This window comes from Dufourea novaeangliae, unplaced genomic scaffold (assembly GCF_001272555.1).
Source record: "Dufourea novaeangliae isolate 0120121106 unplaced genomic scaffold, ASM127255v1 scaffold88, whole genome shotgun sequence".
Taxonomy (NCBI): Eukaryota; Metazoa; Arthropoda; class Insecta; order Hymenoptera; family Halictidae; genus Dufourea; species Dufourea novaeangliae.
In genome coordinates this window covers 538897-565070 of record NW_015373960.1, presented here as the reverse complement: position 1 = coordinate 565070, position 26174 = coordinate 538897, and the positions used below count along the sequence as shown (strand labels likewise).

The window sequence follows — 26174 nt, the reverse complement described above, 5'->3', positions numbered from 1 at the left end:
TAGGGTCTCGGGGAGGGGCAGAACGGAACAGTGCACGTTGGTCCGCCTAGACCGTTCGTTGCTGTGAATTACCGATGAAATTGACAATCGAAAGGCCAATAGGTCGATATTAAAGTTTTGATCAGAGGTCCGAATAGCTGGCAACGTTTCAACGGAGACGGGTGGACAGGAGGGGAAGTCAAGCAGTGGCCTGTGCATGCGAACGACACGAGACGAGACGAAACACGCGAAACCGCCGCGCATTTGCGATTTCGTGGGATATACAATTAATCGAGTGTAAGTTTAACGGTCGATCGACGTAAGTTTTAAACATCGTAGAAGCATTTACCGTACTTCGAAGTGACCATTAATGTACGCGAATGAAACGGGTCGTAATAACCAAGAAGGATTCAACACGATCCTCGGCGTTTTCGTGTTTTACCTGGCTAGCGATTTATAAGCTGCTAATTCGTCGAGATCCGCGCACCGAGTACAATTTTTCTGGTGGTAACGAAGCTAGTTCTCTGGCAGTTCATCGTTCTCTCGATCAAACTTGGTCAGTCTTCTTTCCGCGACGGGAAAATTAATTGGGCTCGATGACGCGTGCCGCAGGAACTTTCGGGCGAAGGATATCTAGATCGAAAGTTCCTTCGTTGGTATAATACAACAGTGTATCCTGTCCTGTCACGGTTAAATAAACTGTATTAAGCTTTCTGTACACACGATGTGATAGTCGCATGGAAATAGTCACTGAACTTTTCCTGACTTTATCTTCGCGATAACAGCATAACACATTTCCTCGAATCACGTTTCAAAATTGTTTTTCGTTTATGACTTCGATCCGCACGCGTATTCGTTCGGTTAGATCGATATCACGTTACCGAGAGCGATCGATTGGTAAAAGTTCATTTCTTGCTGGCTGCGTCGCGTCGACGTACCCCGTCCGTCTGTGTCTCGGGTCCTCAATTCCGCCCCGATGTCATAGAGTTCGTTGATCATATCCCCCTTCGAGTCGAGTCACGTCCTTGCCCGCATCGAGATGCTAGACCACCGAATACCCCTATCCTCTTATACACGAGCGATTAATCCAGTCCTCTGCCTCATATTTCCCACAGAAACCGTAATAATCGCTTCGGAGCGGAAATCATGACACTTTGCCGCGGACACAAGATCCTTTAAAGGGTTTTCGTGAAACATTTCAATTCGATCGAGTTTCGGAGCCACTCGTTTTCCGTAATCGTGGATACGTTCGTTTAATCCGTCGACGATACTGTGTTTCGCGGGTGGTCGACGCGACGCTATAAAACCTCGTGTCCGACGGTTAAGGATCGCCGACTTCTGTCTCGCGTGTTCGATCCGCGACGGCTTTGGGCCGACTGGCTCGCGAAAATGCGACTCTTGCCGCGCGCCACATAGAGCCCCGCGCTTGCGCCACCACGATCTACGCGGCGATAAGCTTCCGATGTGTTTTCGATATCTCGCCGGAGCACGAGATCTTGATTAATTCCCCTCCGTCGGGGTACATTAGTTAACGAATCGCCTCGTGTCAGGGGCAAATCGTTTAACGAACTCGAGGCACCACGGTTTGCCCCGTTTTACGGTCTAGAGGCACGAAACCGTTTGATAATTTCGACCATCCATCTACGGAGGATCGATGGTCCTCTATTGTCGTCGGAACCAACCCGCGCAAGATCGAGGAGTAAGTGGACACTTAAAGTGCGACCGATCGAAAACTTCTTGCTCCGGTTAATCTACAAGTATAGATTCTTTTCTCCAATAATTCCTCGAGAACACGCGTTTTCGCGCACAATTTTTTGTGGATGACCCAATGCATTTTATTAGTAAATTACATAAGTATCGGCGTATTTTAACCTCAGATTACATTGTTGCTAAGGAAAAAGTTGTTCCAATTCACCCCCCGAGTGCCCCATTTCCGGGTCGGAGGACATTTTTGGGACATCCTTTATATACACCTACTATTATATATATTTCACCCTCGATTGCACGAACTAACGAGAGCCACACGCGAAACTGTACGCTAACATCCGCGACGAAACTCCGCGTTTTGTTTCCACGACGCCCTGGCACATTTGTCAAAAGTGATTTCAGAGAATGCAAACGTGGTCCCGCTGTCGGTGAAATGAAGACGAAAAACTCCGCGTCACGGTTGCGTTATTCTTCTACGCTCGAGGCTGTTCCCGGCCGGGTCGTATATTTCACGTACGCGCGACCAAGATGCCGTCTGGAATATGCACGGTGATAAGAATATATCTTCTTTAAAGTGCAATATTTTGAAATACATGTACCGTGTCTGCGGTCGTTCCACTGCTCCACTGTTCCGCGTATATTTTCCTCTGCAGAAGCGAGGAAAGTGAAGAGCGCGCAAGGTGGAACCGTATCGAGCGTATTTTATCAAATACATACACGCTACCTTTCTTATTTGGCAAGGATACGAACGTATACCGTCGCGAGCATCCTCTGCTTTCGATAGGGGAAAAATCAGTGCAGGAAAAGGGCGTTCTATCACTTGGGGATTATTGAAATTTCTGTCGAATAAACATTCGATTCAACATTTATTTCGGTACTTGAAATAAATTCACCGAGTACAATTAACGGGCCATCGATCGGTTTAATGACGCGTTTCAGTGTCGCAGGATCACGTTATCTCATTTCCGTTTTCCGTTTACGGTGCGAAGTTAATCCGATAACGTTCCCATGACAATACGAAAGCGACAAAGCGGATCCGCCGTATATGCACACGAGTACCGCCGCAGCGCAACCGCGAAATCACTTGAAATGGACCGAGAACACGATGCCCGTGGACGTCGAGCCTGACGCGGATATGCGTCAGATATTCGTCGGTGACGAATGAGCCGGGAGTAATACACGATTCAGTGATTATCGATCGAACGGTCCAGCGGGTTTACTTAAACGCGCCGGTGAGCGCGTAAAAATTCGAATTTGGTATTTCCGATAATTGCGGAGAATCAATCGCGAGCGAATGAACCGCACCGATATCGAAATATTGCGCCAATCACACGTTTCGTTCGAAATAACGAGCCTATACTCGATACGTTATCGTTGGTCGGTTGATCGCGCGAGGGAATACAATAAATGGAACGTTAAATATCATCGAACAGGTATATATAATTCCTGTTGCGTTGTTCGAAGTGGCTAGTCCTTGTCCATTAGACACCGAAAGTCCACAGGAAATTCGTAATAGCCTGCACTCGCGAAAATTGTATCGGTTGTTAAATTTAGACGCTCGATAGAATACAGATCGATCAAAATCTGGCGGAGGAGACGGTCGGAGGCGAGGTGAATCTCGAGGATTCAATTTGACCGGGGCACTTTAGACGCTGCACAGAGATACGAGCAAATAGGATTGCCGATCTAGGTAGGAATGCTCGTAGTTGTATTAGCATTAGGCTCTGGTTACCTGCTGCACGGCCAAGAATCACCTGTTAACTGTCTCTCTCTCTCTCTCTCTCTCTCTCTCTCTCTCCATTTGCTCGAATAGAAATTCGAAACACGATCGATTTGTATTCGGTTCGATTTATCGGATATACATACAAGATATTCATTCCTCCGATCACTTTGTTAACGATGTGTTATGTTTAATCTAGTCGAGCGTTTGCGAACGAACAAAGGGAAACTTTCGCGAAAATGTCATTCAATTTTCTTCGTAATTGTCGAGTGGCGCACGAGGCAAATTGCACGAGGGCTGGACAGGTTCGTCGCGATGGCCACGATAGTTGGGCGGACGCGAAACATTTTACGATACGATACGGCTTTAATCGACAGGACGTTAATTGCATTACTAATCGGGTGCTTCCGTGCGCGGGGCGCCACGCGAGGATCGAAACCGTGTGCGGAAATAGTGCGTTAGGCACTCCGTTATATGGCAATTTTAAACGTCGAATCTACAATACACCATTATAAGTATTACCAAAAAAAAAATAATCTGTTATCAAATAGCGCAGTATTTTAATGAACAGGAGGTAATGATAACGAATACAAGAAAAGCAAAGACTCTTTTTGTAGATTTCCGTTAGAGTTTTATCCGACGACGAATCGTCTAAATGTAGTTCTCACAACACAGTGCGTACCTGCTGTGTATCTACATCTGACGAAAAATTCTGTATTTCATGAAATTTGGTGCGTCTGTGTGACGCTCTGTACGAGCACAGTTTTTTTTTTGCTGTAAAACAATGTGTCGCTTGATAAAAAGTATAGCTCGCCACCTGCTCGGCAAAAAGTTTTCGCTAAGCATTTAATTACGTAAGGACACCGTGGGGTCTTGCAAGTAAATAATATCATTAATTTCACTGTATTTTCGCCACCTCTATTTTCTCCTGAGAAAAAAGTTGAAATTGTACGAAGACTAGTTCTAGGTACCTATAAGTATAGTCCTCCCGTGGTACTCGACAGTCGATAGACCATCAATCTTGTTCATTCAATATCCTTTCGTGAAGTTAATAAACGCAAGTAGCACGGTCGAAGCGTATCGGTGTTTATAAAATAAACGCAGACGTTTACTTTCTAAACAAATATTTTTCCTGGAGTTTGAGAAGACTGCTGCTATCGTTCCCAGTAGTTCGAAGTTTCGCTTTAAAGTATAACTGCTTCGACGCGTTTATCCGCGTTTCCAATTTCGCTTTCTTGCCTTAAAACGACCGAGTAAGTACCGCGACACTCGGCAAACATTTTCGATATTTCTTTCCTCGCTCGATGCGCGATTTGTCGAAGTACCCTCGAAGTTTTCTCGTTGCTGCCCGTTGTGTACACACTCTCGTCGCGCATCTGTTCAGGCACAATTGCGAACGTTACAGGAATAGTATAACGCGCGAGGTCTATTGTTTCGGCGATGTTTTGCGAGAAAGCTTTCGTAGCGTAATGAAGATCGACAACAAAGAAACACTTTGACTAATCGATTCGCGGAAGAAACACTCGGCTTTTTGATATTTGTGCAAGAAAAACCGCATTTATGCTTCTCAGTTTTCAGCTAACATTCTACATATTTACATTATATGTGTGACGATCAAAAGGATCGGTGGAGGCGACAACATTCGTTAATGGGAAAAGCTAATGAGTACGCGGCCAGTTTTACAGCTGCTCTGTGAGATAGCGTTCGACGAACTGAAAAGGAAGAATAAATCTCAAACGAATTTAATCAAAATTTAAATAACACTCTATTCGCAAATATTTGACTCAAATATAACTTAAAAGTACAAAAGGAATACAAAAGATGTCCGGCAGTGAATTCCCATTTTTCTTCGCGGGAGCGTTGGCAAGTCTCAAGGCTACCATTTGCAAAGAAATATCGACGGAATATGGATCTCCGTGGTCTTGGACTCGTGCTCCGCTCGATACTGATTCCAGGCACACCGATCGGACAATATTTGCCGACGAAATAGCGTCAATCCAATGCCATTGAATTCGTCAGCCGAACGCCCGGTGTCGCCGTGAAAACTAGATCCGCGCGAGGCGGTTTTTATCTGCTGCAGAAAACGCCCGCCAGTGCGAACTGGCGCTTTCTCTCTTCGTCAAAAGGACTGCGATTATTCCCTGAAACACCGATGGAGATCGATACCGTTCTCTCGATAATATGTACGTTGTACGAGCGCAATCGAAATGTCCATTACTCACCGTCGATCGCGCGATAGGCTACGTTCGATCTTTTTCTTCTACCTTACCCGCTTCTTCGAGATAAAAGCGATCTTCAGCAGGTTGACTACGGGCGCCTCGAGTGTGATGGAAATACAGAACGACATCAAGTACGAGGCGACGAGATTGCCGAAGTACAGGACGAGCTTGAAAAGCAAACAAAACGAAGCCTTCAGGCTTTTCCATTCACCGTACGATGGAATGGGATGGAATGGGATGGAGGTTTCGATCTTACGCAAACATTCTTTGTAATCGACGATCGATGGGGATACGCCGGGGATAAAAGGCGCTTCTTTAATTTTGGAACGTGGCAGATCGAGGCCAAGGGACTCCAAGGTCCACTAAGGCGTCTCGTCATAGACCCTTCATAGACATTTGACGACTTTTACGCTGTCAAATATAATTACAACATAAGGTGATAAGGTCCTCTTCGTTCAAGTGGATAGAAACTCAAGCGTACCGTAATCGTCATGTTGTACGCTACGTTGACGTGTCTATGACTAGATGCCTTAGTGGATAGTAGGCCTAACCAGCGACCTTGCGATCGTTTCGTTAAATGGAACTCGCGACGAGAGGATCAGAGTACTATAGACCTAGAGACTCACCACGATACCGTTGTGAAGATGCAACGGGCCATCCATCTGAGCAACAGTGATCATCATGATGACAGGATGCACCAAGTAGGCACAGTAAGTTAACCTCGATAACGGATACATCAGTCGCAGCGACAACAAGCTGTCGATCATTCTGGCGGATCCGGTGCAGCATTGTATCACGATGAAGGACACGGCCATAGCCCAGCTGGTGTGTCCTAAGGCGGCATATACGGAGCTCACCGCCACGGATAAATTTCCGGTATATAGGCCATAAACCAGCGAGATCATCACGCCGCTCGATAAGAACCAGCCGATGATTTGCACCACCTGAAATACACGCGTTTGAGTCGCTCGATAGTTATCTTGGATTTTCCCGCCTTTAAGGACAGTGTCGACGTCTGTCAAAAATTATTGCAGTCAAACCATGCTACAAATGAAATTTCATCCCATGAAAGGTTTTCACGCTCGACCCGAAGATTTATCAGCTTCGGTTCCCTCGTCGATCATACGGGGCTATGCTAGTGTGACGGATTCAGAAAATCGAATTTTTCTTTCTTGCAATTTGCACAAGACTCTATACAAATATTATTTAGTAAATATATATATATATATATATATTATTCAAATTGATATGTTCAATAGTTTTTCTTTAAAAAATTCTCAAAAATTACCTTATTATATAACCGTCACACTAGCATAGCCCCTTAAGAAGATGTTTATCTTCTCGGGACTCGAAAGTACTTACCACCGGCAGCTTCAATTTGCAATTCGTCTTGAAGAGGATGTAGCCCGTGATAATGCCGACGAAGTATGGACCGGCCCTCAGCCAGGGTTTATCGTACAGCTTGTCGAACAGGGCGAACGGTTCTTCGATTCTGAGGGAAGAAAAATATCAAGCTTTTCTACGGGATCATTGTCTCTCTCTCTGTGATGCAGACCAGGCAGAAAATCGAAAATTTGGTATTCGTCTGAGCCGCAACGATTATGAGATAACGGTGTCGTAAAATTGAACGAAAACCAGAAGCCCCTACTAGACTTATGAGGCACTGGAAATTGGAGCATCGACTATTCAAGAGATATATGATATACGTGTCATGAACTCTTCTTCCCCCCCCGATTAAAGGAAGAATAATGTATTCCGCGAGTGAACATGCCACGGAAAAAAAAAAGAAACAGAGGTATTTTAATATTAAACAGAGCTGAACTGGAACGTATTTGCATGCATAGAATTGACGAGTGATCGAGTTGTTTAATTACCTGGCAACGTAGTCGTTGGAATAAGCGATAGAGAAAGTGGTGAACCACGACGAAACGAGCAGGAGAAGAACGACCGTCGCAATCGTCTTAAAATATTTAATGGACAGTAGCAGCAGAAGTATCCCGAGAACGTACAATTGCGTGTCGTTCGCCATGTACCAGCTCCACCTCATACACTGGAAAGTTGTTAATCGAGTATTCTCATCGTATAGGATAATCGCGTCAAGGTTCAACGGGCTTAGACTAGGTCGAGCCTGCGAAAGTGTCGGAAAACACTCGGCTTCGGGAAAATCTATATGTATACGATCGAGGCTAGAAGTTAATGGATCGAACGTCACGCCCGGTTACGTGTCGTTCGAGCGCGTGGAAAAGTACTTTCACCCTTTCCTCGGCAGTTTCTCTCATTGTCAATGAATTCCAAAGAGCAACGAATCGACTCGGACAATCGTCCTTGATCGAACGTCCGTACGCCAAACAATCGTGAAACTGGTAATTAACCGACTCTTTTCAATCGTCGACGAAATTGATTTTAGGATAGCCTAGACGATCCGCGTTGTCGCGGTCGTTTCGGAACTTTCTCCGAGCGATGGAATTAATTATCGGAAAACGATCGAGACTCCGACACCTTCCTCGTCTGGGTGTCTTCGCCTGGACTGGTACTTCCTGTTTGAAATTTTGTCCCCGCGACTGCATAGCACTCTTTCAATTCAATCATCTTTGCTTTTCAATCGCGTACTGCATTCAGGCTCATTACTGGATTATCGATTCGTCGGCGAAGACGATTGTTTCCAGCCAATTATTTTCCAGGGAGACAACGGGGCTATTTTACGGCGTTTCGTTCGATTCTTACCATTTCGTTTTGAGAATACAACGAGTTCAGGTAGAGCGCGTTCCTCCACCAGAATTTTTCGCAAGTCAAGTGATCGATGATAGCTGGCGTGAAGACTGTCTTTGCTTGCGCGTTCTTTATGGCGATTTCATTGATTCCCAGGACAAAGAGATACGCTGGCGTCAATCTGGATGAAAGGAAATCGAAAGAAAATGTCAGTGTTCATATCCCTCTGAACGATAATGGGTGACCCTTTGTCAAAGGGCGTTCGTCCCTTTATTTGACGTTTCTATATCGTCCCGAACGGTTACGAATCGAGTTTTTTGATCGATGGTCAGCTATTCCCACTAAAAGTCGCGTTTTCCCTGTTACGGATAATACTTTGAAAGATTCGCGATAGAAGATACTGCGTAGAAGCTGATCTCTGCCTACCTGATAAATCTGTAAAGGATCATGATGACAAATTTCGTGACGCACGTTTTCGCGAAGCCGTCCTTGTCTGTTTTCATGCTTCCGGAGGATCGATAGAACAGGATTGTAACCAGCAAGCCACTGAAAGAATCGTATCCTTGCGGATTTACTTGTCCATGCGTAGAATTGATTTTGCTTCGCGTACAATTCTCGTTCATCTTTTCTTACCTGATGAAGAAGAATGTGTCCACGGAAAATGTCGCGTTGCTGATCGTTTGGAACATAAAGTTCCGCTCGGTTACCTTCCGCAGACTCTTGTTCTCTGTAAATCGTGACAGAGAAAGTAATCATCACGGGATTATCAGTGAAAGTCCTGCTCGATTCGGTGTATCGGGAGAACGGAGGCTCGATTACGGTGGATAAGGAAAACCGGTACATTTCGTTACATCACCAATACATTAACATGGTTCGCGGCGAAGGCTGTTCATAGAAAGTAGAACACTTTAATTGGATCTCAAACTGTATACATTTAATTTCGTAGTAATCCGTGGATTCGAGCGAGATTTTGAAACGGTTTTCAGCTAGATAGCCCGTATTACAACCTCGTTCGTTACTATAGAATATTTAACCGCCTCCTCGTTTCTCTTAAACATCAGAGTCTATTTTCCGCTTATTACAATTCTTACTGTTACCAAGAAAAATGTTTAAATTGTGGCAATTATTAATTTCTTTACGGTCAATTATCCCTAGAAATCGCGTTTCCCTGGGGTTCGAAATGTTGTAACAAAGTAACCGCCGCGACAAGACTACTCCAACGCTGGAGTAGTAGTACCTATCTTCGCTGTAAAACTGTCTCCAGAAAGGTGGATAACGTTACCGGCGATGGCAAAAACTTGGAGATAAGTGTGCACCATGACGACCCAGCCCAACGAGAATACTCGTAGTCCGTGCAGGCAAGTTAGATTGTTCCTAGCCGCGGGCTCTGTGCTAATGATCTTGCTTCCGTTCGCGATAGGATTAAAGGCTGTCAAACACTTTAACCAGAAACCTGAAAAGATGAGAATTACCGCGTAAAAATTCCACCATTTCGATCGACAAAAGATTCCATCGAAGTGGATAAGCCGTCAATATACTACTTTGTATTTACCGCCTCGCTGTTCTTCCTTTTTCACGTGATCAGGAAAATCTTTCTGCAGATCCTTCCCTTTCTCGATCAGCTCCTCGCCATTGTCCTGGCCCATTGATATCCTACGGTCCTGGTTCAGATTTTTGTTCGAGAAATTGCTGAGCGTTTCGTTATTGTTCGACGTGCTCGAGGATTCGAGGTCCTTCGGAGTCGGCAGAGTTCGGTATTCGTATATCGTGGCGCACAGCATCAGGAGACCTATCGTTCCTCCGACTCCTCTAAAAGAAAAAGATCGATACGATACCCTCTGAATTTTAACGAGCTTGCCGACAGTCCAACGCATCCGTTTTTCCATTGCTTGGCCAGGTTTAACGAACACAGTTTTATGCGACTACTATACATTTGGTTCAAGAGATTCTAGTAATCGCGCGTTACTACGGTCCACCATTTAAATGTATATTAAAACACATAATTCCTAGCAGCGACTACTAAATCGTTATTAAGTCATAAAGATACGAGTCAGTTTTTCCCGTCGTACGTCTTTTTTCTTGCCGCTGCTTTTTGCTCTATTTCCAGTGAAATACGAGTCGCAAAGAAATATAATTTTGCCGCGATATAATTCACTTTCATTGCTGTTGAAATAATATTTCATATTTCTTTACTGTTATTTTTTCTCGCCACGAAATCTTTCGGTGTTCAATCAATAATAATGTTCCTTTACACTCGAGGGTTTAGGAAAGGGTAACACTTAACATGGATTCCACAGTTTATCTAGTCACCGGCGCCATTGCAGTAGTCACATCGAGTATTTAATAACACTGCATGTTTTGTCGACAGTAAATCTGCGTTTAATGGTACCTGCTCATTAACGTGTACGGATTTTTGCTGTGGCGTTTCTGCAAATCTATAATTAGCGTCCCTTGCTACAACATGGAATGACTATCGAGATTAAAATTCATTTATATTTCCCACGTCGATTTGATTAATTACCATTCAGAGATGGATCGATCATTGACAAGCCTATTAATCATTCGGTTTTAACGTGGAATAAAATTCTACGAGAATCGAGTCGGAAAGCGATCAGGCTAAGAAACTTTTGCGAGAATTTTCGTTGTGCCCCGACTGATTTGCATTCTCTTATTCGCCTGCCGTTTAATCGCGACCTATGCCGAAGTTTGTCCCGATTGTTTATAAGCACTGTCCCGGTAAAAGTTTAAGTGGTCGTTTCGCGATGGCTAAGGGCCCTATACTTTTCCGCCCGCACCCTCTAACTCTAACGAGTTGCTCGCAGATAAGTGCTTCCAGGTCGAAGATCGTTTTGTCCTATCCTTCTCTATCCCTTACCGGGATCCCTCGAGGCTGCAACGACGAGACTGCAATACAAATTTTCAATTTACCCGTAAATTGCATCGTGCGACGAACGTCCTCGGAGAATATCGGTTAGGTGACGTTGAATCGTAAAGAATCCGACGGCGACGCATCTCACCGTCGAACATTAGGTTCGAACACAAGGGTTCCTAACCCGTTTATAAATAAAATATTATTATTATTACTAAAACGAACGCCCAAGCAAACTTGCAGCTACCTCGTTGATTGGAAGGTCGCGTCGAAAAGTTTTCCCTTAACGTTATTCATAAATTTAAATTACCCAACGGTGACCGGTCGTTCCGTGACTCACCCGTTCGCCGGATTATTCTGCTCCGGCTTTGTTCTTTCTATTTTCCTGTGATTAAGTTCGCAGGATTATGCGTGCATTTGCATTACAGATCGGCCGCGCACCTTTTTGCATAACGGACTGTGGATCATTCGATGATCCAGTTCGCCGATGCTGTTACGCAACGTGCGCTCTGAAACGATATCGAATCGGCGTGGATTTATCTTGCGGTATTTCTTTGGAATAACGAAATGCAATTTTCGTTGATCGATTCGATGGATCCGCCGGAAAAATCGATTTTTCTGTCGATGATCCGTGAAAAGCGATCCTTCGCTGGATCGATGCGATGGGAAACGAGGTATCGGTTGAAACCCGCATTCGAGTGGAATGAACGTGATAGTAAGAATAACCACTTTCTCGCGCCACGACGGTTTAAGGCTCTCGATCATCTTGCGTAATGCAATCGAAGTGTCCGTGCGACTGTAAACACTTCTCGACACGAGTGCCAGTGAATGTTTCAGAGAGCCGTGCATCGGAAAAGTCGAATTTCGTATTTTTAAGTCGACCTAACGGGGATCGTAAGGCTCCACGGTGAAAGCAAACATCGGGAAAACGTTTTTGGTTCTGTTTATTCGCAAGTGCAACGCCCGTTGCATAATCCACGCGAGTCGAACTGGCTCATCGGCAATTCACTGACATCGTTTCAGCGGCAAAAGGAAAAGTTGGCGCGTCGACGCCGCGCCGGTCGAGTCGATTCGTTTTGAAAATAAGCCGACGCCCGACAATGCTTCCATTGGTTGGAATAAAATTTTCAGAACCCATCTCATGGCTGAAAGCATCGTAAATAATGCAAAACGCGACTCTGGGACCAACGGGAATAATGTCTGTGACTTTCAGAGACTCCGATCGATCGTGCATCGAACCGAGCGTAATTAGATCTTAATCAGCCGGGCGCTCTGAATCGGTCGCTTAGATTGTAACTCGCCTTGGAACTTGAACACGTTTCTTTTTATCGGATAATTAATATGTATCGCGTACAAGGACGCGAAGAGGTGTAAAGTTCTGCTTCTATTTGACCGCGCGATGTATGAACGTTGACGTGATTCACAGTTGGGGGAAAGTTTGAAATTAGAAGCAAATGTTCTCGCAACTATGTGCATACCTACGACTGGACGTTATTCTCGCGGCGAAAGCTCGACGATGATGAATCGGCGGGATTAAGATCGATCTTTCGGTACTTTTAAAAAGACCGAAGCTCTATATCGCTTTGCATAGCTTATCCTCATGCGGAGAGGAACGTTCCGAGGTTCTTGGCAGGCAGCGGGGGTAGTTCTCGAGAATTCTATTAAAGTTCACCGCATCTTGAGCAGAGCTTCGTACGAATTTTCGATAAAGTACCACCACGGTAAAGTCACCACGGTGCTGGGCGTCGAGACATCCTTTTACGCTTAATCCGACTATCGTGGAATCGATAATTTAATCGGTCGAAAAAAAAAAAATAAGGACAACCATTTGTTATTCTTGACCTCTGTACGATCGATTTGAACTTGATACCACCGTCAGCGAGTGGTTACATTATTAATATCTGCACTCGACCGGTCAACGTGTTTCGAACATATATGTACGTATAACATACGCGTACGTACAGTATATTTCTCGGCACATTCTGATTACCAAACTCTCGCTTTCTCCCGCTTTTTCTTCGTGTGACGCAACGTTATTTATTACGTTTTAATTATACAGATACAATTATACCTAACCCAGACTTTTTTGAGAATTTCTTTTCTGGAACGAATACGAGACGCTTGGCGATAGTTAAGCATCCCTTTCGTGCACAGACTCCTGAATTAACTTATAGCAGCAGATTACGATGAGTTGCGGTCGTATTGCACAATCCATCCCGGAGTGATGTTTGCAAAAACCGAGTTGTGTAATTAGACCGGGGATCTGCGTCTAGGAATATTTTTTTTTCCGATAAAGATTTGACGCAACACTCGTTGCGCTGCGCTTCGATGTAACCGTGATACGAGTTGCATAATATCGCTGTCGGGCGTGCTCGATCGAATAAATCGTTCCTTTCCTACAATTTGTCGAGAGTGGAACGAGAGGGTTAATAACGCGTCGCGGCAGCTTTACTCCTGAGAAATTATTAAATCAAAGGGTACGCGTTCAAAGCGCTGTTGCAGGTGGCAAATTACTTTTCTATTGCGCACGGAAGATACCGACGTCTGAAACCGGCTTCCAGTAGCCGGTTGCGCAAGGATAGCGATCTAGCCAAGGAAGAAAGTTGCAGAAAGTGTGTTACTATTAATTACATTCCAACGTTAACGATCCTCGATGGAACTTATTAACAGAGATGGAAAGGACGGAGTATGTATACCTCGATTAATATCACGTTCCTCCATGCGCAGCGAGGCGAACTGAAAACGCGTAACGTCAACGTGTAATTAAAAAAACGTTGCAGCAAGCTCGACGACTCTTAAAACCACTCGGAAAGAGAAAAATTCAGCGAAGTGCGCGTCACACGAGTAGGTACGCTCTTGCATCTTGCCTTTCTCTCGTGTGCCGTTTTCCTTAAGAACATAATCGCTTTCGTTTAAATCGCTCGCAAGCGTGTCGCGACACGGAACATCCAGGAAGAGTGTTGAAAAATCACTTTGCGAATTAAGGGGGACATCGAGGATCGATTGCTGCCGGGCGAACGATCGTGGAAAGTAGTTTCCTCCGATGAAAGGGGAGCAATGGCTCTTGAATTTCGACGTACACCCGATAGAAAACATTTTTCTTGTGTAAACCAGTAGAGCAGAAATTACAACATATTTCTGCAACTTGTTAACTAACTGGCTCTACCCGCGAATCTTAGCTCGAAATTATATAGACGTGTGTACGAGCTGGGCCGTACTTATTTAGCAAAGTGAACGTAACTATTGCGCAAATTCCGGTCACGTAACTTAAGGTGCCGGGCAAAAACCGTATTGTCGAATGACAGTGTATAAGATTTAGTCCCGTGACTACCTGAACCAGCGTCACACACGGAACCGTTTAGCATAATTTTTATGTAACTCGACGGGTGCGACTATTGACAGGTGGACGTCTTGCACGCGAGATTCTGCCCGAAAATATCGGTCGATCAAAGGATTCGCTTGACGCGATGTAACGGATCGCAGAATTAACGTCTGTCTGCGGTCCTTACGAACTTCCGAAGAAACTTCTTTTCATCATCCGACGGAGGACATCGTGTAAGATTTTTTTGCTCGTGGGTCGAAGGACGGGATAACCTTCAGGTACCTACATATATAGAGGGTATAAACGACCTATAAAGTTTTCACGACTCACAGACGAAGTAGTCATTTTAACGATCGGACAAAGACACGCGAGCAAAGCAAAGTTGTGTTGACCACGTAGCTACGATAACAGCAGCGTTTGTACTTTGGCGGACGATGGTAGGACGACTATCGAGCGAACGGACGATTTTCGAAGTTGGGTCCATTAGCAGCCGTGGCACGATGAAAAATTCGGTTTGCGTGGCTGGTTCACGAGCAGCCGCAGGGGGCTGGAAAAACTTTTTGCATTACTTACAGGAGGATGTACAGTTTGGGATCGAGCCAGGGATCGTAATTGCTGGAAGGCACAGGTTTCACATCGGCGATGTGAATCTTCGGGCCGCTCGATCGATAGGTCGAATTGCCCTCCCATTCGACCCGATCCGCGCTGGCTCGTAGCATCGAGGTCAGGGATGCCCGATCGCATGTGGCCGGCAAACAGAGCCCCAAAAATAGTTGCGTCGTCTGCGAACAAAATTCGATCATTCGAAATCACCGGAGAAACCTTAGCTGAACGGGATTTAGCATTCTCTGGCTGAATCTCGAGAAACGAGTGACATCCGTGGGTGCAGTAGCCCCCCCCCCCCCTGCTCGGAACAAAGTGGGATTTGCACTACTCTAGAAGAAAAAACAAATTCGATTTTCCTCCCACCCCATAGAATAAAAATATTGGATTTTGCCCTCATCCCTCCCAGAAGAAAAAAACTATATTGCACCCCCTCCCTTTCGACTGATAACCTGGCTACGCCCACGATATGACATCCTCTACTCGAATTCAAGACGACACATATTCGGAAACGAAACAAGCCGAGTCGAGAAAATTTAGTTTCAATGTTAATTGGATGTTCAGTGTTACTAGAGATGTTACTTTGTCAAAATCAATTTTCCATCAAGGTTTCCGACCGTTCTCCCTTTCGTTGCGTGGACAATTTCTACTATTTCTTCGCGTATACCACGCCCACGCCATCGTTACGGATGTCGCGTGACGTGGTTTCAAACTCGCCGGACATAAGCTGGATTCCCGCGCGATAATCTTCGTCGGATCAAAGGATTCCTGTTCGTCCGTGAAAAGTGCAGAACCTGGCTAGTCCATCGCGTCGTATCCCGTGGGTTTCAGGAGATTTAGAAGCAACAAGGATTGATTTTATTCCATACCGCGAACAACGTTAATTCCTATTCCTGCCTTTGTACGATTTTCTCATTGCTTTGAATTTTCTGTAAAGTAAGTCGAACTGGTATTACCGTTCTCAAGATCGCTCAGCTATTTTGCATAAACGAACTGCGAATCGAATAATCGCGAAATATAAAACGTTGCAGAAATCATAATCCAATTAGTCAAGAAGTATTCTTCGACATCGCCTTAACGTCGACATACATATGCATATTCGTTATTTTCGTCTGTTTAGTAGAAAGACGAACGTTATCGTGGTGTATGCACCTGACGATATGTACACACCTATATCACCGCGTCAGATTAATTGTCCCCGACTAATTCGGTCCATGGGGAAAAACGATCCGTCACGTGTTTCGCCAGGTTGTGTAACTCAGAGTCTCCCGTTCAATTAATCCACGTAATAATTCATCCGACGTTACAGTGTTCATTGTGCATTCATTCGACTTCGGAAAGCCGATTGACGCGTGTGCTTCAGTTGAACGCAATAACGCAAATCGGTTGCGTTCAAGAAAATTTTCGATTTCTGGAAGAGCCTTGGCAAGGAACCGGGATGAAGATACTTACCGAAAGTTCGAACTCCTTCGGTAGAATGAGGTTCATCCTGGCTACGTGGAATTTCAGTGGATAAGGCGGTCTGTCGTGGCTTTCCGATCGGTCTTTTCCATCGTTGGCGTTCAGCTCCCGACAAAGGGTGCTCGAACCAAGCCAGAAGCCGTTACCAAAATGGAATTGCGAGGAGTAACGGCCGCTCGCGTCCGACACTGCAAAAAAGAGTCAGACCCTGAAGAATTGACCGCGACAAGAAAGCGTTCTCGCGGAACCAGAGTGATAAGGACGCCTTTTTATAGTACACATTAATCTGTGCTAGTATATCGCCAGGTGTACGCCTACGAGCGAAAAGATGGCCAGCGATACCTAACGACCAAACAATCGTTGGAAGTCTTTAGCGTCCGAGGGAACGGAAAATTTTCTGACAACCATCCACTACGTTCGAGGAACCATGAACCATCTAACAGTCGTTTGCTGTTTTGTTTTCCAACTTTCACGAGAGCTGTTTCCTCGACGTTGTTCAATCTTCCTTTTTTACCGTTGTTCCCTTCGTGTTCCGCAACGATCTCGGAGGATTGGTTGCGCGTCGCGTCTGGAAGCTCTTCGGCCCTCGTACGCAGTTACGTAAAATATCGGGAGGCGTTCGCGAGACCGGAGAAAGTGGGGTCGATCGACGACGAGCAAACATTGGGCTGCGATTTCTTCGACGTAATTTTACGCGAATTCCCGATCATCGAAATTATATCGCCTCGATGAATGAAATCGAGCAACTGGAACACGACCGTTTGATCGCCTTTCACGCATAAGAGTTACGTTTTACTCGCGACACGGTCTATAATCGACTCGCGTGGCTTAATCTTGTAACCGGTAACCTGTAACGAGTAAACTAACGTCACGTGAAGCGCAGCTCGTTCGTTCGGTTGGGCTTGACGCGTCAAATAAACGACCTGATAATGGTCTGCCCGATGCCGATGGTGTAACACCTTGCGCGCATCTAATACCGCCTCGTACCGTCGAAAGGGTAATTTCACAGGAATTTACATTCCCTCGAACCTAGGATCGAAAGATGTTTCTCCAGTCGATTGGTAATTTCGCCGGGATGACTATCGTCGAATGATTTTCAACGGGACCAGAATACACATCTTCGAATACGCATTCTGTTATTTCCGAGCGCGTGCTCCTTATCGTTGCAATGCTCGTCTCTCTGGTGAAACAGCTGTTGCTCCAATTCCATTCACGCAGCCAGTTTCAGTTTTCAACGTTCGCGGTAAACGCGTGCAACGCGACGACAAAGCCATAGAAAATTTATATTGTGAACCGCGCATTGATTCTGCCGACATGGGATCACTGACAAAGGCCGATATGTTTGCCAACTTTTGGCCAATATTCGTTGCAACGCTGTTAAATACAAAACGGCGACGCGGAAGCTGGACGGGCAGCTTCGTACATTGCATCGAAATGGTTGCTGTCCGCGCCAGAAAATCCAACAGCCTGTGTCCGACGGCTTTGCCGCTTTATCTCGTAAATAAATGGAAAATATACTTGTCTGCTCCCTTCACATGATCTGTAACGAAAAATTGACTCGTTCGTCGGAGCAAACGTTGCATGCTCCTCGAGAGTGAACAGACGGGAGGAAACGTTTATACAGTGAGAGTAAAAAGTGAGTAAACCACTTTGGAACTATAGCATTCATATTTATTTTTCTTCCCTGTGTGTGATGAACTTTACACTGTCTTCAAACTATGAACTTAACACGTGGACTGCCACAGTGGAAAAGGCAGTACGTAGCCAGACACCCTTTATTTCGTTTTTTAAGTCATAAATCTTTGAAAATATATGCGTTTCATTAATAGAGATTCCTTGTCGTGTTTTAAATTATACTTGTGATATTAATCTTATGTCAAAATTTTGTAGAGGTATTTAAATAATCCAGCATGTTTGCAATGTTTCGACTACGAGTTATCTCGTAGCTGGCAGTGAACGTGTTAATATCGTTTTTAGATCATTATGTATCTATATTGAAAACTAGACGATTTAAAACGAAATAAGTTTTATCGTCGGAAAGGATACTTGACACACTCTGGCTCTGGATTTAGGATCGAGAAGTCGCTCGTTACAACGGGCTAGCCAGCCGCGAATCGGTTAATGTCGCGTGCGGTTTGCCCGCGAATTTGCACGCTCCCGCTTACGCCGTCGTCGATAATCCGCTTGTCTGGTTGTCGTCGGAAATCACCGTAAATCTGGAAAACAGTGAAAGCCGATTTGGCCCCGCGCTGTAACCGCAGCCTCGATCGATGTCCAGCGTGTCCCCTCCGCGCCTTTCTCGCCGCGGACAGAGCTCTCCCGTAGCTGCCCGTTGAAATTTCGGCTCTGATTTGCGCCCAGCTCGACTAATTTATGGCCAGAGTTTCGTGAGGTTCTAGTTAGGATTTTGTCGCCGAGCTTTCGACGAACCGCGACACGCGGACCCAACCAGAGCTGACCGAAGCGTGATCTATGCCGAGGCCTTTGACGTTCGGTGCCGTTGCGGGGGTGGTTTGAACGAACTTTGGGGCTCCTTTGACCCTCCATGATCACCGCGTAATTAATTAATGCGGCGTGATCTACCAGCTCGTTATAAAAATATCATCGAGCGTGAAAGTGCGATTATACATATATCGAACAACAAATAAATGGCCCCAATGGTGTGCTTCGTTGAAAAGAAATCTGCAAATCGTGACTTCATGGTTGCATAGGTATTTTTATCTCTGTGATACGGAACTGCGATCACCCTGATAAGTTTGCGTTAGGAAACGAACAGCGTTCGATATTCGCACAAACACGCTGGTAAATTAAATTATATAAAGTATTGGAGGTTGCGCGATATAGAAAGCGTTTCCATCTATAGTGGGCTTTGAATTATTCCGAGGTTAATGCCACCGTTAGTGAAACCGTGGGTGGCATTCGATTCGATCTAGGTTTGGTCGCTGTTCGGACTTCTGAAAACTTACATGTTACTCGAGTCGTTGAAGTAACCAGTATGTATCCTCGCGAGCAATTATGAAATTTATGAGAAATAAAACCTCCTTCCTCTTACGCCAATTTTTCCCCTAGCGGAAATTGAGTTCGCACGTCAGTGTTATACACGTACGTACATACTAGGTTCCTCTAATCGTCGATTTCGGTTTCGAAACACGTCACGAGCGGGAAAGTTTACGGCCCTGAGGCGTTGGTTAACCTCCATTATGATTTACCGTAATAACTTCGCATCCTTAGCGCCGAGACCTAAATTTCGCGACGACTCGCGTTAAAGCAGCGTAATAACCGGCTCCGTGCAACCGCGCATTTTCCATTGTCCGAGGAAAGAATGCTAGGATCGCTTTTGCTTTCGTCGAATTCGTTTTAATTGCATTCCCCGGCGATAAATCGTTCCGGAACAAACGAAAGGAGAGCAACAACGTGACCGACACGGGGTAACCATTACGAAGCGGTAAATTATAGTTTCGCAAAGTAACGACGTATTTGGCAATCGAGTCAACCAGCGAGCGAGCGCGCAACCAGGCACTTGGAGAGCCTAGCGAAGCATGAATTTCTCGGGGCGGTGCACGGCAACATGTTCGCCACTGGGCCGATAAAAGGATTAATATGTACATATACGAAGCAAGCGAGTTGTCAATCGTGAAACACGTGCCACGTTACCATTAGTGTCGCCATTAATCTCGTAACCATAGGTTTCGCAGACAGAAGCGTGTGCTGTTTAGCAATGCCAGAATTTCCCGATTATTTTCCGATGTCGTGCACGGAAGGTGTTCGCTTTACTCACTTTTAGCGGCCCACAGTTTCCCATCGTTGAGGGACTTCAAGAAAACTTCCAAGTCTCTCTTGCAATTGCCCTCGACTTTTCCAGGCACTCTTGCCCACTTCAGAGGATCGTAAAGATCCGCCAACCATTGGATACTGTTCGCCGTCCTCTGGATCTTCTCCTTCATGAAATCAACGTCGAGATTTTCGCGTTGCTCCTGCTTGTCCTCCGACAAATTCAGCTGGCTCTTCCAGTCGAGTCCGGCATTGTTTTTGCTGAATCCAATTAAGCGACCCTGCTCTTTCGGCGTCTCGGTTTCGTTCCCATGATCGGTCCCGTTCGAATTACGCGTTTCGTCCGTGATCGATGATCTGTTCCGTGGCTTTCCGAGCCTCAGGATGTTCGACTCGTTTTTAGAGATGGTCGTGTGAACGATGCAGCATATCGCCAACAATAGATACGTCAAGGAGGCGGCCATGTTCGAAGGTTTAATCAATTCGGTGCCGTCCCTTCGTTTTATCGTTGATACGCTCCACAGAGAATCGGTGACCGACTTCTTCTCCCAACACGACTCGCGAACACTTCATCGGTTTTCCTCGATCAAATTTCCGGATGTCATTCTGAGTTACAACATCGGCCGATGTTCGCCTGCGGGACGGGTAATTTTAGTTCTCCAGTTACTCAGTTGTCCAGATTGCCGAGATTGTCGAACATTCTTGAACGAAGCGCGTCCGATCGCTGACACGAGCCCAACAACGGTGTGCCCGGCTGTTTACGACTCTGGAATGAGGCACACTTTCCTTTTTCACTAGCCGCTCGTGCGATCGTATTGCCGGTGCGAATGGTTGCCAATTTATATTTCTGTCGAAACGATCGCAACCGATTTTATGTCGTACACTTGTCCGATCCTTTTTATCGGCGGCTATGAAACGAATCACGGAACAGAATGACCGAATTGCCCGACCACCCGACAACAACTAGACGATTCAAACGAACCTCGATCACTGTACGATTCTCGGATATGGTCAAGTTCACGCGCCAACGATCGTGATCACGAACTGTCGAATTGCTCCCGAGTGGAGGACAAAGGTGGTCGCACACACGAGACTAAGGACCACGCACTGAATGAAGCGAATCAAGTTAGCAGTCGCGTTCACCGGTGGACAGCGGTCCCCCTTTCTCTCGGCGATGCACTTTGCCACGGTAAATATATTTCCTTCTTCGGCCCCCGTACGCTGTCGCCGCTTGTCTCCTTCGAGCGAAACTCTCCATAAATTCCACGACGATCTTGGCCCGGAGACTTCTCTACTTATTCGGCAAAATTTCCTCCTTCGTTTTTCACTCTTTATCCTCGATCGATAATTCGTGCTTACGTCTGCCTCTATCAAATCAATTCACCGTGACCATAGCATGCCTACGTACATGCGTAACCGTCCTTTAGATTCTCGTTTTAGGGATCGTAATCACTCCTTTTTGTAATTACTGTAATCCCAATGGACCTTCGGTAAATCGTGCCTGCATCTTGCGAGAATGATTACAGCGTTCCTCGGTACGGATGTTAAACGAGGATGGTAACGTAATATATGATACACGGTACGCCGCGCTGTGGTAGTTTTTACGCCATAATTCGTAGATTCCGCGTACCTATAAATGCTAATATACTTTTTCCTTCGTTAACAATGTTTGCGGAAAGCCTCGAGCATTAAGCTGAATTATTGCTCGGGTTACGAGCTATCCAGAGGAGCTCGTTCCTACCTCGTTGCGATGTGTACTTATAGCACCGTTTTATCCCTGTGGATGTCTGCAGTATCTTTGGCGAAATACTGATTCGAATGCACTCCAGAATCTCTTCAGACATACATGTATCAGGGTGTTCCGTAATTGGTGGTACAACTGGGTAGATGGTGATTCTACGTGAAAAAATAAGTCGAGAATATAAAATAACATTTTTTCATTCGAGACTGACGATTTATTTGTAATGCGTGTATTCATAGCAGTAAGTAGAAACAGAATGCAATGAACAGACGCGTTAGCCAAGCCTAAATTTTAAATAAAAAAATGTTATTTTATATTTTCGACTTATTTCTTCACATGGAATCGCTCTCTACCCGGTTGTACCATCAGTTACGGGACACCCAGTAGGTGTACATTTGTATGTATGCATACATTTGTCGTAAATTCTATCCGGTCTTGAGTTTCCAATAATAACAAAGGAAGTGAAGTACAGAGAAACACATTGTTGCACAAGTTCGCTGGTTGTAAGACATCGATCTTGTGTTAGAAAAAACCGTGTTCAAGCCTTTCCTATCCTTTGTTCTATGGTTTCTGGAACAACGTTCCGATGACTCGGACGTTGCTGCGTTTTCAATGCAATAGCACATTGACACGAGGTTATATGCAACAAGAGAACAAAGAACAAATATTTTCATCGGAAAATCGCGATGAGAAGAGGGAGCTGAACGTTTCACGATTAACAATTTTTCCTCAGTTCGCAGTGGTTTTTTCTTTCCGGTGCATTCCGCCGTAAAACGCACAGTGACATTTTACAGCTCGGTTTTCATGGGATAAACAATGTACCGGCAGCGAATATACGTAAAAGGTCGCAAATCCTGGAAACGATGGAGGCGAATTCAGCCCTCGTGTTTCGAGGGTGTAATCGACAAATCTGGCAGCCCTCTGTTTCGCCTCGTATGTCCCGTAAAACGCTTGAATTAAGGTGAACAGAAAAGTTCATCGATTTTTCTCCCGTCACAAATAAGTGACTGGACCATTTTATCGTGGATTTCCACCTTTTCCACTATTTTTCTTCTCCGAAGAAGAACATCGTGCCAAATGGACGGTTGTTGGGTTTAGTCTTCCCAGTGAAATCTTCCGTTTCTTCCTCGGTTTCTCTGGATCCAAGGAGTGTATTCGCTTAAATATTTTCGTGAAGAAACGTATGGCAACGCGTTACAGACGCTCACGGTGGATTGCGAAATATGTGCTTTCGATTGAAAATTTCACAATGGGGTTTCAATATCGTCGATGGTTCTGATGACAGTTCATACAGCTAGCATCGTTGCTATTCCGCAAACGTTAAAGATCGAGCAGTTCTCTTATTGCTTGTTCCTTCGTTGACGTCAGCCGGATCATTGGAATGCGTCTCTCTCGTATTTTCTCTTTTATTCGATGTTTATATAACTGTTCGATACGAGCCACTTTCGTCCTCTCACTTCGTGTTACGTGCGTAACGACAGGTCCAAAAATTTCTCCAAATTTCTCGGCTTGTTCCTCCTTCGTTCCCGTTTCCTACGTCGTCGGCGTCGCGTCGATTGGCGCTCCGCCGCGCCACGGAAACGGCTTCTGCAAGAGATCCGGTTGTTCGTTACGCAACCAAGCTTTCTACGTGGTCAACTGTACACACGAGTACATACACGCAACGTTACAACCGGTCTTTGCTCGAGAAGCAGAGACTGGACCTCGAAGGCACCGTTTTATTGACTTCGAAACGTCGAGAAACCAATTTACCCTCGATCTGAGTTAACGTCACCGACATCCAAACGCTAGTTCCTGGTAATTACTTCTTTAATACACGACCACGGTGGATGATAGTTTGAGACGGGACTCTTTATAAATGGTCCTTCAAAAAGAGCAGATTAACTAACATTTATGTTCGTACAATAAAATCCCAGTGAAATCACAGACGAGATACATGAATAGACCTAACATGCAATGTAATTTTCTGTCCCATGCATCGAGGGCGTCACAAGCCCCCTTACCATTTTAATGTCAATACCCGACGTTACCGATGAAGCATGAATTCTGAGTATTATTAGCACAAATGAATTATTATATATTCCATTCGTATTGCGTGTATCTATATGATTTGACGGGAATAAAAATGTTGCGATATTTTATAAGCCTGAACAATATCTAAGCCTACTTTTTCTTTCGTTCTTGTAGACGAAAATCAATGTCAAGGACAATAACAATCATTTTCGTGGGACACCGAGTCCCATAAGATGTTAGGTCTATTCTTATATCTCGTCTGTGATCAAATGCAATATGTAGTTGTGAAGCACTGTGTCGATAATAGAGAAAGGGAATCAAAACAAAATATATAAATGGAAGAACTAACTTTGAGTGATAGACATAGCTTCGGCTGGATAAAGCGCCATTTCTCCAGAACGCTATTTTATTTAGGCAGGACTGACATTGAAAACGATGGGATTAGAAGAGCTTCAATCGCTTGTTAAAATAGATGGAACTCGGATAACCTTTAGAGCTTTATCTACTTCAGTAAATTCTTGAAATATTATAAATTCTAGAAGTCATCTAGTTCTAGAAATCATCGTCTGATGACGCCACAGTATCGATATTGCAGGTTTCCCGCGCTTGTTGACGTTCTGCGTTTAGTTCCGCCAGCCGACACCAGATGGTTACCATAATTTTTCACATACAATCCCGATTTCGCAGTTTTCCCGCGCTTGTTGATAAAGCTCCGGTATCTATTATTTTATTAGTGTTATTTATTGTTTTTTTGTTATCTTTTGGACAAAATGAAGTTATGAATAATAGTGAAGGTAGTGCTAGGAGTAATGAATAACCTGTAAGTACAATTTAAGTATTTTTTGTGGAAAAGGTCGTAAGGAAATGTACAATTTACAGCTATATTTTTATTAATTTACTAACAGTTGCCTTACATACTACTTATATATACGATTTTACAATATGCATGCTTATAATAGTACTTGTATAAAGTCAATATTAAAGTAGGCTTAAATACTATTGGCATACAAGATTTTACAATATACTTGTAATAGTATTTGTATAGATTTAATAAAAGTAGGGTTAAACATTAGTTAGACTGATAAAGTGGGGTGATTTTGTTCATCGCATATAATTCTCTCATCTGTAACTTGCAAATTTTCCATACGATCTTTGCAGCTTCATAAAATTTTCGTAAGTTTGCCACTGATATTTCCATTTCTGGACCAATCTACTAAGGCACTCACAGTGCTAAACATTCTTGCAAAACTTTCAATTTCATATCGTTCCTCAAAATATAGAACATGCTTTTATGATATAAACTCAAGCCGTTACTCTCGATCTACGATATATTACAATTATTATATATTAACAAATGTAGGTATTCACATTACGAAATACTTTTCATTTCTTCAATCGGCAATAAATTTACTGGTCTATTTACAGTCTAATAATATTAATATTTATTCGCCCAATTAGATTCAATATCTATTGCTTCACGTATCAGTGTATAGTCGTCTATAGCTAAATCGAGTTAAAGAATTTATTTATATTAATTTGATGTATGAATTCTAAATATAGTTGGTTCCGTCCTCTTATATAAATTTTGGATAGAGATCTTTCAAGTCAGGATGGCCGAGCGGTCTAAGGCGCTGCGTTCAGGTCGCAGTCCACTCTGTGGGCGTGGGTTCGAATCCCACTTCTGACAAAATCCTTTTTTTTTGCAATTTAAAATTAATATTAACACATCTCGATATTAGACTAGCAAGTTTTACGAAAAACATTTAGTTCGAGCTTATTTCTGCAATATTCAAGCCAGTCAAATTTCACTATTATTGACACTGCCACCGCTGGGATTCATTGTGAATCTAATTGTAAGAAAACCATAAGATAAATGGAGCTGACCTTTGAGTCTACTCGACGCCTCCAGCTGTAGACTTATCTATAAAATTCTAACGGCTTCGTCGACTCGCTTCATTATTTACGAGTAACTCTGGGCTCGAAAAGATCTCGGAGATATCATGAAAGAGCAGGCGAAATGATAAAGGGTCTGAACGAGTATCAGTGGCGGCGGCGGCAGT

The 26174-nt window shown here is 44.4% G+C and overlaps 1 protein-coding gene and 1 non-coding gene across 2 annotated transcripts; one reads left to right on the top strand and one right to left on the bottom strand.

Moving 5' to 3' along the window:
• Positions 1–5526: 5526 nt before the first annotated feature.
• Positions 5527–20824, bottom strand: LOC107186438 (nose resistant to fluoxetine protein 6). The gene is made up of 13 exons (XM_015574296.1): positions 20368–20824; positions 16581–16777; positions 15099–15307; positions 9887–10143; positions 9617–9787; positions 8968–9061; positions 8761–8880; positions 8350–8515; positions 7500–7675; positions 6988–7117; positions 6252–6569; positions 5629–5792; positions 5527–5547 (listed from the first exon to the last, which is right to left on the bottom strand). Exons 1-12 carry the CDS (start codon positions 20822–20824, stop codon positions 5667–5669), a joined length of 2421 nt encoding a protein of 806 aa, XP_015429782.1. The 3' UTR covers positions 5527–5547; positions 5629–5666.
• A 4894-nt stretch (positions 20825–25718) lies between these two features.
• Trnal-cag lies at positions 25719–25801 on the top strand. The gene has a single exon. It is a non-coding gene; the product is annotated as a tRNA-Leu (tRNA).
• Positions 25802–26174: the final 373 nt, after the last annotated feature.